The 13,665-nt window shown below is 39.0% G+C and overlaps 1 protein-coding gene across 7 annotated transcripts; it reads left to right on the forward strand.

Moving 5' to 3' along the window:
* Positions 1-564: 564 nt before the first annotated feature.
* Positions 565-13,355, forward strand: LOC131541637 (chemerin-like receptor 1). Of its 7 annotated transcripts, none has more exons than XR_009271551.1 (4): positions 927-1,364; positions 2,257-3,496; positions 5,031-5,136; positions 7,854-13,355. XR_009271551.1 is itself a non-coding variant. In XM_058777521.1 (3 exons), exons 1-3 carry the CDS (start codon positions 1,240-1,242, stop codon positions 2,862-2,864), a joined length of 636 nt encoding a protein of 211 aa, XP_058633504.1. In that variant the 5' UTR covers positions 915-1,239; the 3' UTR covers positions 2,865-2,921. The 7 variants fall into 7 exon arrangements, 4 of the variants coding, with proteins under 4 accessions (XP_058633503.1, XP_058633504.1, XP_058633502.1 ...); XR_009271550.1 differs by lacking the exon at positions 5,031-5,136 and adding an exon at positions 5,183-5,258; XM_058777521.1 differs by lacking the exons at positions 5,031-5,136; positions 7,854-13,355 and having other exon boundaries at positions 915-1,364; positions 2,257-2,687; positions 2,785-2,921.
* Positions 13,356-13,665: the final 310 nt, after the last annotated feature.

The raw sequence follows: 13,665 nt of genomic DNA on the forward strand, positions 1-13,665 counted from the left end.
GCTGCCGCGAAGCTCACGCTTGCGGTGTGAAACGGGCGTTATTCTCACTCATATGCTGTGCTGCTGATAAACATGATATAATTTCAATTCTGTTGCTTTTATATGAATATAAAAATGATGAACAAGACACTCAAAGTGCTTGCTATTTAATTCCACACTAAAGGCGTATTTATCATCCATTTTTATTTTAATTCAAACATGTATTTGAGATTTTTATAGAACATATGACAACAATCACATATCTCATGGCATGCCTAGAATGCACTGAGAGTGAGTAAGTCTTGGACTAATTTTCATTTTTGGGTGAACTATCCCTTTAATACCAGATATGGGTGTCGTGCCATAACATATTTGTAATAAAACTGAATTTGCATTTAATGTGAACTTAAAATCTGGTGTGAATCTGGTGTGTGTTGTGCTTGTATTGCGTTCGTGTACTCTGTTTATCATTGAATTACATGATGTAGGCTAATTAATTAATTAATTAGATTGGCTGTTGTCGACGGTTGCACCAGCACCAAGCTTCAGACACACCGTGAGTCAAGCGTCGAGGGCGACGCCCCTTCATCCTTGCAAAAATCAAGAATATCTTGCTTTTTAGAAATTTGGTTTACTCACTTCCATTATCTTTGAGTTTGTGCCAGTGAATATTGTGGCTCTCACTGTTCGACTTTACACTGAAAAAGTGTCGCAAGAAAAAGGTACCTTTTCATTTTTATTTTCCATGTTAATCAGAGGGTTTCTACAAAGCAGCAACTGCATCGCACGACAAGTGATAGGGGATTCTGTTTTTTTCTGTGATTACTGATTGATTCTGTCGTGTTGCTTAGCTGTGTCGCCTCTGGTGTGAACAGACAAATTGCTTGTCGCTGGAATCTTATCGCGTCTGGTTAGGACACTGTGTTCAGGTAATTTGGATAATTGCAGTCCTCATACGTGCCACTTTTTAAGCCTGCTTAAGTGAAGCTACTAGAATGTTTTAATAAATAAAATTTGGGTATGATGCTAACATGGCAACTTGTTTATGTAGGTGCAAGTCTCTTTTAACCTTAGAATCACAAACTTGGATGTTATGTACGTTAATCATCTTTACAAACAACATTTTAAACCTGGTTGCATTTATAAGAATAAAATTTGTTTTCCACATGTGGTTGTGTTACAACGTCAATCCGACTGGTACAGGATTGATTAAACCTTTTGACTTTGAACCAAGATGTGCTGCAGCTCAAATTGCAGTTGATGAAAACACGCATGCGCTTCGGGGAAAAAAGCTTAAATGCCTTTTACTTTCATATTCAGTTCGCCGTTCTCGCAGATAGACACACATTTCTGATTTTCTTCACTCTGCTGTTTTGCTGCCAAAGGTAAGAGGATTTATACGGAAATATGCACAAAGCAAAGCATTTGAACCAAATAAGGGATTAAAATGAACTTTCCTGCAAGACACGCAGATGTAACTTGAAACGTAAATTGTGTGCAAAAATGTACAAGATGAAAAAAGAAAAAAAAACATGCAGTGTTGTTTTGCAGATGTTGCTCTTTTTGCACATATTTTTCACTCTAATTCTGAAAGTTTTTATTTTTATGTTTTGGAGATTCATTCTTCATTTATAATATTAAGATTTTCTTCTTTCTGTGATATCTGAATTACAGTTTTCCTGAGTTTGTCATTGTCTTACTATTAATTTTTTGCACTGATTATAATGTATGGTGTTTAAATGTGTTCATCGCTAATGATAGTGTCAGATTTCAAAGTCATTGACTGTAACATAAGAAATAATATTAGTTGTTTATGCTTTAATATAGTATAGAACAAGATCGCATTCCATGCACTAGCTGGTGCCTTGCTTGGAAAAAGAAACCTTTTTTTCTCTCCTTAACGGGACAGTTCACTCAAAAATAAAAATTCAGTAATTTCTTCCCTAAGCCTGGTGTTTATTTTTCTGTTGGACACAAAATAAGAAGTTTGAAAAATAATCACACAGCTCTTTTCCATTAAAGAAAGTTCATAGTGACCACTTCTGTAAAGCTTTTTGTCTGCACTGTTCTTCTAAGAATAATATTCTATTTTGTGTCCAGGAAGGGGTAGGTTATGTAACATGAAGGTGATGGATATTATGGACATATAAAGAAGATATCACATTTTCATAACTATTGTAGTGTGGCTACAAAAAAAAAAAAAATGAACAGAACACATCCCTTTCTAGGCAGCATATTATTCACAGTAAAATAATAATCCATACATTTTTGTTTCAGGCTTTACAAAATGTCCGGAGAAGACAGTGCCATAGACTATGATGCTATCATTACAGAACTTAAAAGCATACAACCAATAAATGTATCAGAAAACATAACCAAGCCGATCCAACATGAGATCAGGATGATTTACTTAATTACATATTCTGTTGTCCTGATCCTCGGTGTCACCCTCAACTTCATCGTCATTGTCATCAGTTGCCTGAAAAACAAGAAATCTTCGACAGTTGCCATTTGGATTACGGCGTTGGCTTTAACACACTTAATCTCCAGTGCATTTAATGTTTTTCAGCTCCTCTATGCTCACAATGACTTTGAATGGAATTACGGAAAAGCAAGCTGCAAGCTGTCATCCTATATCACCTACGGCAGTATGTTCTCCACGGCAGCCATGCTGAGTCTCTGGAGTATTAGTTTTGCTTTTTCAAAAAGTGAGTGCTTCAAAAATTGCAAGAATTGTAACATCATTCTGATTTTATTCTCCTGGACCATTGCAGCAGTCTTGGCATGTCCTTCGCTGTTTTCCAGAGAGGTCCGATCTTCTCAGTGCATTGATGATTATGACTTGGACAAATCGAAAACAACTCAAGACGGCATTGCAAGGCTGAAGGCAGTCGTTATCATGAGATTTCTCTTTGGGCTTCTTGTGCCAGCTTTGATAATGTTTCTCAGCTGTTTGACATCAGCTCATAGAACGTGTAAAGACTGCAAGAAGCAGGCACAGATCATCTGTGCTATAAAGATTGTTTTCTTTGTGTTCTGGGGCCCTCAAATCTTCTTAACCATGCTTCAAGCCACTCTTAACCACAGCCTGGGTCCAAGTATGTTAAAATATGGACTTCCAGCAGCTACTGCACTGGCCACAGCCCACTCTTTTACCAGCCCGATCATTTATTTGTTATTGGGATGCAATATTAAAATGAAGTGGATGGCACATGACCCAGGTCAGTGCAGAATGCACGATTATACTGTTGCCTAGCACCGATAAGGTCCCCAGATCAAGTCCCAAATGAGCCAGGAGGTCTGGCTGTGTGGAGTTTTTCCAGAGTTGAATTGGAGACACTAACTTGTATGTGTAGTGAATGAGAAAGAGTGTTTTCACCTATGATGGAATGGTCATCCATGCAGTGTTTTCTACACCTGTGGCCCAGCATCCCAGCAACCCTATAGATGATACGCAGTTTGAAGAATGGATGGATGACCCAGATCACAGCAATCAACTGATGCTGCCCATACACAGGTATTAAAGATTGATGTAACAATTCTAAAATACATCAGCAAGCACATATACACCACGTCCACAAAAATGCATGCCAGCAATTTCTGTATTCCACCTGACAAGTGGACCATTTCTTTTAACTCCTAATCCAAACTCTGAAGATTATTCTGAAAATTGGCCCTGTATGGTCCAAATTCATGCTTGCTTTTCAAGTTAAATGCTGATTTTGTTGATACACTGCATCACATGTATACACTTACTGCTAGAATAAACATTGCTACAGAAACACAAACTCAATATCTACTCTATAACCTCTAGTATATTAATATCAACCTTATAAAGGACCATTCGAAGCTGTTTTTTTATTGATGGTGTGTCATAATATGGTTGCTGTTTTGTCATAATACTGTAATGTTTTGTTTATTTGTTTATAAGAATGTGTAAGTATATGATTGTAGTCTATATATGGTTGCAGTGTAATGAATAGGCTGTATTACAAATTAATGTATTTTCATGTTATGTCTTTACAACCAGGAAGTATGACCACATTAGCCCAGTTATATCAGCACTGCTCTGCCTCCCTATTAAACATTTTTAAAATCTTGTTGATTGCTTATGAAGCCCTGAATGGTTTATCTCCTCGGTACTTGAGTGAGCTCTTATTGTATTATAGTCCTTCACGTATGCTGCGATCTCAAAACTCTGGCCATTTGATAATACCTAAAATATAAAAATCAACTCTGGGCAGTAGATCCTTTTTCTATTTCTGCAACAGTCTTCCTAGCGCTGTTCAGGAGGCAGACACACACTGTCAGTTTAAATTTAGATTAGAGTTTGAGGCTGCATTAATTAGGTCAACCAGGAACACTTGTTACATTGTAAGAAGAATGTCATGTACATTAATATTAATCTGTTTCATTCTTATTCTGAGATCACCGTATAGTCAACCTGGATTTGACTGTTTACTATCGTCCTCTTTGTAGAGCTGCTTTACAGCAGAATTGAATTTTGTTGAAAAATTATTTTCATGTGTAATGCTGTAAAGCTGCTTTGACACAATCTGTACTGTATAAAGCGCTATATAAATAAAGGTGACTTGACAAATGAGAAAGAGAGAATAAGTTGATCAAGACTAATCACTGTGCATTTGCAAAACATTTCATATATATATAAATTGTCTTGAAATCCGGGACTAAGCAATAGCCATACACTCTCAGAAATAAAGGTACAAAAGCTGTCACTGGGCGGTACCTTTTCAAAAGGTACACTTTTGTACCTATTAGGTTCAAATATGTACACTTTAAGTACTAATATGTACCTTTAAGGTACCAGAATGGACCCTTTAGGTACAAACCTGTACCTTTTGAAAAGGTACCGCCCCAGTGACAGCTTTTGTACCTTTATTTCTGAGAGTGTATGAGTTTAATCAACAACTACCTGCAAACTTGCATTCAAGTCTATCTCTATTTATTAACACCAACTTTCTACTATCCAATCAATTCCCAGTGGACAAAATGAGGTGCTGACCTTCCTTTTTTTTTCTCTCCCACTCAAGATGAACGTCACAATAGGCAAAAAGGGTGGTCGCAAGTTCCGTTTCTTGCCAATTTAAATAACCTAAAGACCAGTCAGAGGAGAACGGGATGTTAGTTCCACCCAAGGTTTCTTCCTGCTTTTGATTTATTTATTTATACATTTATTTTTCAGGTGGGGCTGCATTTGGCTGGATTACAGAGTATTAAAGCACTATTTCTCTGCTTTTTTTGTGAGAATTGTAAACCAGGTAAGTAAAATAATGGGGAGAAAGCAGATGACTGTGGCCCAATTATATCATATATATAGCAGGTTTTGGGTAAAGCTCAGAGCATTTTGTTAGATGAGTCCCACCTTATGTATCATAAGTTTCACCTTCTTCCTTCTGGCATTTGGTTTAGAACTCCTATTAGTGAAACTAATCGGTTTAGAAATTCATTTATCCCCTCAGCTGTAAAATTTTTAAATTTAAGGTAAAAACCGTTTTAGGAAGGAAACTGAGAGTGTTTTTTGTATTGTGCGTTTTGTTGTCTTATATGATATGCTTGTATGCTGCAACCAAACTGACTTTGGGTAATAAATAAAGATTAACCAAACTGAACTAACCTGTTGCACAAAGAGCTATTCAAATAAGATTGATTTTAAATTATAATAAGAATATTTGAAGATAATAGAAATAATAAGACAGAGAAATAATAATTTAAAAAAGCTTGTCAGCTTGTGGTCACGTCAAGAGAAATCTATCTAGAGCTGTGGTTTTGACACTCTTATTTACACGTTTTTACGTGTAAATACGTCAAAAACATGAATTTAACAAGCAAAAAAAAAAAAAATAATTCTCCAAACATTTAAAAAAATAAAAATTAGCTCTATAAAAACCGAAAAGAAATATAACCACTTTGATATAAAAAAAAAAAAAAAAACTAAGCTGCAATAGCAGGTAGTGTAAAGGGGAGGACTCGGAGGGATAAAAAACAGGATTTTGTCAGACTCGGGCCAAGAATTTCGCGGACCCCACTTTGAGAACCCCTGGTCTAAAGCACCCTCATTAAAAACTGTAATAAGAGGATATTGGCGAAACATGTTTGGTAAATGCTCCAGTGCGTATTTGCACTCTGGAAAATATCAAAAGAAAAAAAATTAATTTACAGTGTGTTTTCGTAGCGCTGAGCAATGTAGCCAATCACCGTGCATTCAAGTGGCCAGAAGTCACATTCATATTCAAAGTGAGCCAGCGGTGAGCGGTCTCTGTCTCTATTTTCTTTTCTTTTCTCTTTCTCTTTTCATGCCTCTGGGCCTCAGTTGGCTGTGGCATCTCAGTTCCTGCCCTGTGTGGTTCGGTTTAGTGGTTGGTGGGTGTGCTGTGGGGCCGGGGACCTTGTACCTCAATTTTCTTGCCTCTGGCAGGTTCAGCACTACATGCTTTCTTAATGCATCACTTGACGATATACATACATCTATTGTAAAATAAGCAAGGGAAGAAGGGAGAAAGGAGAGAGGGGAAGGAAGGGAGAGGGGAGGCATATATGTATAGCAGACATAGGCATATATGTATAGCAGACTTTGCACTGGGCTGGTTCCACACTGCACGTCACGCTCTTTTAATGCATCATACACTCAACAATACATATACAATATACTTATGTAGGATAAGCGTGGCATGTGAGTGGCAGCCGGGGGTGGAACTTTGGGCCTTCTGCCCCGCAGCACCTCTCCTTGATGGCTCGTCTTGGGCCTAATTTATGCCTTGCTCACGGAGGGCCCAGAGGCAGTCTTACAATATCTTTCTATTTATAGCTTTATTATTATTATTATTATTACACACACACACACACACACACACACACACTCATACTCACTCACACAAATCATGTTGGCTGTCATGTATGTTTCGTTGACCTTGGTTATTTTGTATTTGATTTGTCACCTGTAAATAGTATGTTTGTTTGCATAATAAAAAAAGAAAAGAAACACAGTGCATCTTGGAAGGTGTGGGCGTCAAGGAGAATTGAAGCAAAGTCCCTCAAGGAAAGTCTGTTCAATCGGCAGCCATATTTGCAATGCATCTGGGTAGCTCATACAAGACCAAGTCCTATCTACCTGAATAGGGGAATCCTGAAATCTCAAAAACCGTTCACTGAAGTCACAATTAAATTACATATTTAAAATCAGCAACAAAATCTGAAATGAACTGCCACATGATGAATGTTGTTTCTTATGCTCAAATAGCGTTTAAAAAGCAGATTTTTTGATGCAATGACTTTACCAATCAGCGATTGGCTCTTTCAGTTAGAAGGTGGGACTATTCCGCCATATTGCACGTTTCAGATTCTCCCATTTGTAAGTATAGGAGTGAACCATCTTTGTATATCTATTCATGGGTTCCAAAGACGTCACTTCCGCTATGCTCGCCGCCATATTTGTGTCCGATGTGACAACGAGCACAACACATCTCTCTGAGATTTAATAGATAATATTAATATATTGAAATAATAAAACTTAGCCGATTGATGAAGGCTTTAAGACCTTGAAGAATCCTCTCCCGGCTGGTCGCTCCTGCTTCGCGCGATTCCCTTCTCCATCCGTGTTTTGATTTCAGCAAGTCAGTTTTGGTTAATGAAACAACGTGATTACTGATCATGAGCCCAACATCCAGCAAGCTAAGAAAACATGCAATCTACATGAGGGAAGACGTCTTTCACTTCTAGTGTGGATTTCATTATTGAAGCACAAATCCAGGCACCAAAAGCAGCCCACACCAAGTTCTCTTTAATTAAAAATATGCATTTTCATTTATTCATAGGCAACATGGCTGCAATAACATTTCAGTTCAAAATTTTGTCAGTCCGTATCCAGATCAGATGGTGTAGCACCTAGAGATGACCTCTACAGCCCTGAACGTCCGCGGAGACCAGGACAACTAGATGACCCCAAATCCCACAAAAAGACGTAATATACGTATGTTTACATGCTCATGCACTACAAATCATCCTGCACTGTTCCCCAGCCAGTTCACGAGTTCACACTTACATATAATAAACTGAGTGAAGGTTCATGCGTATTTGGCGTGCTGTCCAGGGAGAGGGCTCCGAGCTCGGTACTTACCCCTGAGCCCAGGGTACTCCCCCTGTACGGAGAGAGGGGTCCGAGCTCTGCATTTAGCCCGGACCCAGAGCGTTCCCCCATGCTGGGGTAGGAACAGGCTGAAGGTGAGGAGTCGGGGTGGTGGAGGGATGCTGAAAGACTAGAACTGATGGAGGTAAGACTGCTTTGATTATTTATAGGGGTTCTCTCTTGAGCTGATTGGATAGATGGTGTGATTGCTGATGATGAAGTGGCTGCGTTAATTATCTGCGCGTGCTCCTCCTGAAACTTGTTAATAAAACATCACATGCTGACTCACAATGTTTCTCTTCTCACATGTACAGTATTTATCTGAAGCACTCGTATAGTTTGTATTTTTTAGTTTATGTATAGGAAAAATTATATATAGTATATTTATAGTCAAAATCTATCAGTAGGATAGTTGTGTATAGGTTTATATTGTCTTACTCCTTTGTTGTATGCCTGTATTTATGTAGCACCGTGGTCCTGTGAGGCACGACATTTCGTTCCACTGTATGCCCCGCATGTAGCGGAATGACAATAAAGCTCAACTTGACTTGACTTGACTATATAAATAATAGTGACTTGACTTGACTCTCTCTCTAGATTTTGTGAGGCCCTGATGACCCTTATGAATCTTTTCCAGGATCTCTTTTCTCATGACCCTTGGTACAACAATTCTCCTTCCCTTAATCACTAAGCCCTCGTGCTCTGAGAGCTCTGCTTTTGCAGCCATGTACTCCCTATCTGCTGCTGAAATTTGATTCCCGTGTTGTGGCCATCCTTCCCTGATCAGCTTGATTACAGTTTGCAGCTCACCATCTGCTGCAGTGGTGGCTTTGATGCAGTCTATTTTATGGGGTGTTGCAGGTATACCTTGCATTACCACAGCCACATAGCACTCCACATCAGCATGCATTCATGTTTCCTCTGGTTTGTGGGCTCCTGGAGAGTGTATCCGCCATGACTAGTGGCCTGGTGCATACTCAGCGATGGGCTTGAACCTCATTAGGCACATCAGAAGTCTCTGGCATCGTACGTTATCTAGACTCTTGTTATTGATGAGAGGGACAATCGGCTTGTGATCTGTCACCAGCTTAAACTCATCCATATTTTTCAAACTTCCGCACCCTGGCCAGATACTCTTTCTCGATCTGCGCATATCGAGTCATCTAGAGCAGTGGTTTTCAAACTTTTTTCAGAGCGACCCTATTTTTTTTCTTTTTAAATTGAGGCGACCCATATATATATATATATATATATATATAAGAAAGAAGGAAGGAAAGACATTGACTTGGTCGGCATTGCTGGGAACGCCCACAAAAACGTCATATCCGTTCACTCTGTGGGGGAAAACAAACCGTTCTAATTAATGTACGGAGACCTTGTTAGACACTTGATCTCTACTTTTTGTTATGATTTCGATTGATTTTTGCTTGGTGCAATGCTGAAAAGTTGCTGTGTGGCGTTCTGTACCTCTAATAAGTAAAAAATAAAAATAAAAACCCGATCTGAAGATTTATATACTGCTGAATAAACTGACGGAGGTAGCACATCTGAGCGGGTAGCACACGACATCAGAACTCCGACAGCAGTTATTATGAATATACAACGTATGAAACATACCAAGCTTAATATTCATATTTGTACGCACTCCAGATAGACTACACAACTTCAATGACCTGTCATTAGTCCCGTTCCCCTGCACCGCAACCCAGTTCTGATGGGGCTTACAGCAACCCTCCTTCACATCAAATAAATGTCACTCCCTGATATTTTGTGATGTAAATGTCATATTAAAACATTTATTTCATATTATTATATACAATCCCTTACAAAAATTAACAATGGTATTACTATAGTAAATGTAAGCTAGGCTAACCGTGTTTTTTGGGCGTTTTTATTACCAGCTGTAGCTAATAACCACAGTTTTACTACAAATACCATGGTTAAACTGTGGTCAGTGTAGCAAAACATGTTTAATTTGTTTTTTACCATGGTTTACCTATAATAACCATGTTTTTTTGGTTGTGACCATGGTTAATTTTCGTAAGGGATATTTTCATGTTATTTTATATATTTTTATTTTACGGCGTGTATTTGTGAAAATGAGGCTATAAGTTTAGCACACACCACATAATGCTGTGCATTTCAAGGCAATTCAGTAGACCTTTAATGTTACCTATATTTTGTCAATGTTAAAATTATTTTTAATATAAATAAAATAGTATGACAGGCTTTTACTCTAGTCTTTATCACTTTATTAAGATTAAGCAAAACAAAACGACTAATGTTTACTTTCACAAGCCGTCACGTATAGGCTTGTAGTAAGCGGTCTCTTGCCTGGAGACTCAATCAGGTAACAAAAAGTGTCGGGAAACGACACCTCTGGCCATTCCGTTGGGTCGTCTGTCCAGTCACAGATACCATACGGACAGTCCGACACAATACAGCTCAGTTTTTCGACGTATCTTGCTCTGTCGAGCAGCAGAAATTATTTTAAGTACACCATTCTGGGTCAACTCCATGCTTTTCCAATGAGGGGGAAATGTTCGTTTTCCCCCACGCTGACTCCGCCCACACAGCTATGACACGACACCAACCAAGTCAATTGCGCTACAGACCGATCTCGAGTCCCACCGTATAGAGCTCCGGAAGGATGCGCTGTTCCAAAATCAAATCTGTCTGTGCTTCTGAAATTAGTGAGGGTGCTTGCCTTCATGCACATCTATTCTGACATATCCGTATCAGTTACAAAATATTATTACTTGCCTATAAGGCCTTAAATGGTTTATCTCCTGCTTACCTAACTAGCCTTCTACCATGCTATAATCCAACACGCTCCCTAAGATCGCAAAACTCTGGACTTTTGGTAGTACCTAGGATAGCAAAGTCCACTAAAGGAGGTAGAGCTTTTTCACATTTGGCTCCCAAACTCTGGAATAGCTTTCCTGATAACGTTCGGGGTTCAGACACACTCTCTCTGTTTAAATCTAGATTAAAGACGCATCTCTTTAGCCAAGCATTCACATAATGCATCATATATAGTCTTGTACTGCAGTTATATCTGCTCAAATGCACATTATTATTCTTTAGCTTAGGTTGAACAAATCATTTTTGCTTGGATGGAACAGCAGCTACGCTAATTATGTCTCTATTTGTTTCTCTGTTTTTGCCGCGGGATTAACATCCCGTGGTAACTAGGAATTACAGAAGCTTCAGTCTGGATCCAACACTTAAATGATCTGAGATGACCAAACACCTGAGAGGAGATGATGCCAACCCCTCAGAGGACCTCAGAGGATGCCAACCCTCAGACAATATACAGAATTACCCAATTTTGCCATAAGTTAAATATATTAAGTTTCTACAATATATAAATATATTGTAGAAACTTAATTTCCTGTAAAGCTGCTTTGCAACGATTTGTATCGTAAAAAGCGCTATTCAAATAAACTTGATTTTAATTGAATATCATATTTTGTCCAGGCCATAGTTATGATTATCACAAAGTCATTGCGATTTCGAGAGAATATGTGGATGTCACTTCCGAAAGTTTGTTGCAACTACGCCACATTGGTCCTCTTAGCAGCATGAAAAACAAAACTTTTATTCAAATTCTGAATGGAGAATAGGCTATATAAAGCAAAGAAAGTGCGCAAAGTGCGCTGTCCAGCTATCATCCATCTTCACATTGATCTTCAACAGATCACTAGAGCTGTGTGAAGTCCCCTCCTGCTTCAAATGTTCCACCATCATCCCTGTACCCAAGAAACCAAAAATCACAGGACTTAATGACTACAGACCTGTTGCTTTAACATCTGTGGTCATGAAGTCATTTGAGAGACTGGTGTTGGCCCACCTGAAGGACATTACTGGACCCTTGCTGGACCCCCTACAGTTTGCTTACCGAGCAAACAGATCTGTGGATGATGCAGTTAATATGGGACTGCACTACATCCTGCAACATCTGGACAAACCAGGGACTTATGCAAGGATCTTGTTTGTGGACTTCAGCTCCGCTTTCAACACCATCATCCCAGACACCCTTCAGAACAAACTTACCCAGCTCTCTGTACCCACCTCCATCTGTCAGTGGATTACAAGCTTCCTGACAGACAGGCAGCAGCTAGTGAGGCTGGGAAAACTCACATCCAGCACCCGCACCATCAGCACTGGAGCTCCTCAGGCGTGTGTGCTCTTCTCCCTCTACACAAATGACTGCACCTCTAAAGACCCCTCTGTCAAACTCCTGAAGTTTGCAGATGACACTACAGTCATCGGCCTCATCCAGGACGGCGATGAGTCTGCTTACAGACAAGAGGTTGAGCAGCTGGCTGTCTGGTGCATTCACAGCAATCTGGAGCTAAACACGCTCAAAACTGTGGAGATGATAGTGGACTTCAGGAGAAACCCCCCTCCTCTCCCCCCACTCACCATCATGAACAGCACTGTGGCTGCAGTGGAGTCATTCAGGTTCCTGGGCACAACCATCTCTCAGGACCTGAAGTGGGACAATCACATTGACTCCATCGTGAAAAAGGCCCAGCAGAGGTTGTACTTCCTTCGTCAGCTGAAAAAGTTCAACCTGCCACAGGAGCTGCTGAAACAGTTTTATTCAGTTGTTATTGAGTCGTTCTGTGCTCCTCTGTAACTGTCTGGTTTGGGTCAGCCAGCAAATCAGATTTAAGAAGACTTCAACGGACTGTTAGAACAGCAGAAAAGATCATTGGTGTGCACCTGCCCAGCCTTCAGGACTTGTACTACTCCAGAGTGAAGAAACGGGCAGGTAACATCATCAAAGACCCCTCTCACCCCGGACACAACCTGTTTGCACTTCTCCCTTCAGCAAGACGCTACATATCTCTGTGCACTAGAACATCTAGGCATAAAAACAGTTTTTTCCCCCATGCCATCTCCAGCTTAAATAGTTAACACATGGATCATTACCTGTGTTCTGTAATTCATTCTGTAATTCATTCTCCATCTTTAATTATTGCCTCTTTCTCAAGTATCATGTAAATACATATACATATCTGTTTATTTGTACAGCTGTATATGAAGTAAATAATGCACAAATCTGTACATAAATCTACTGTTCCAGATTCATACACATTATTATTATTATTATTATTATCTATTGTTAAGTCTTACTATATAAATGTTTTTTTCTGTTCTCATGTCAGATGTGTATGTATGTACAGGTGCTGGTCATATAATTAGAATATCATTAAAAAGTTGATTTATTTCACTAATTCCATTCAAAAAGTGAAACTTGTATATTATAGTAATTCATTACACACAGACTGATATATTTCAAATGTTTATTTCTTTTAATTTTGATGATTAGAGCTTACAGCTCATGAAAGTCAAAAATCAGTATCTCAAAATATTAGAATATTTACATTTGAGTTTGAATAAATGTCCATCCCTACAGTATAAATTCTGGGTATCTCTTGTTCTTTGAAACCACAATAATGGGGAAGACTGCTGACTTGGCAATGATCCAGAAGACGAACATTGACACCCTCCACAAAGAGGGTAAGTCACAG

This window comes from Onychostoma macrolepis, chromosome 05, assembly GCF_012432095.1.
Source record: "Onychostoma macrolepis isolate SWU-2019 chromosome 05, ASM1243209v1, whole genome shotgun sequence".
NCBI lineage: Eukaryota > Metazoa > Chordata > Actinopteri > Cypriniformes > Cyprinidae > Onychostoma > Onychostoma macrolepis.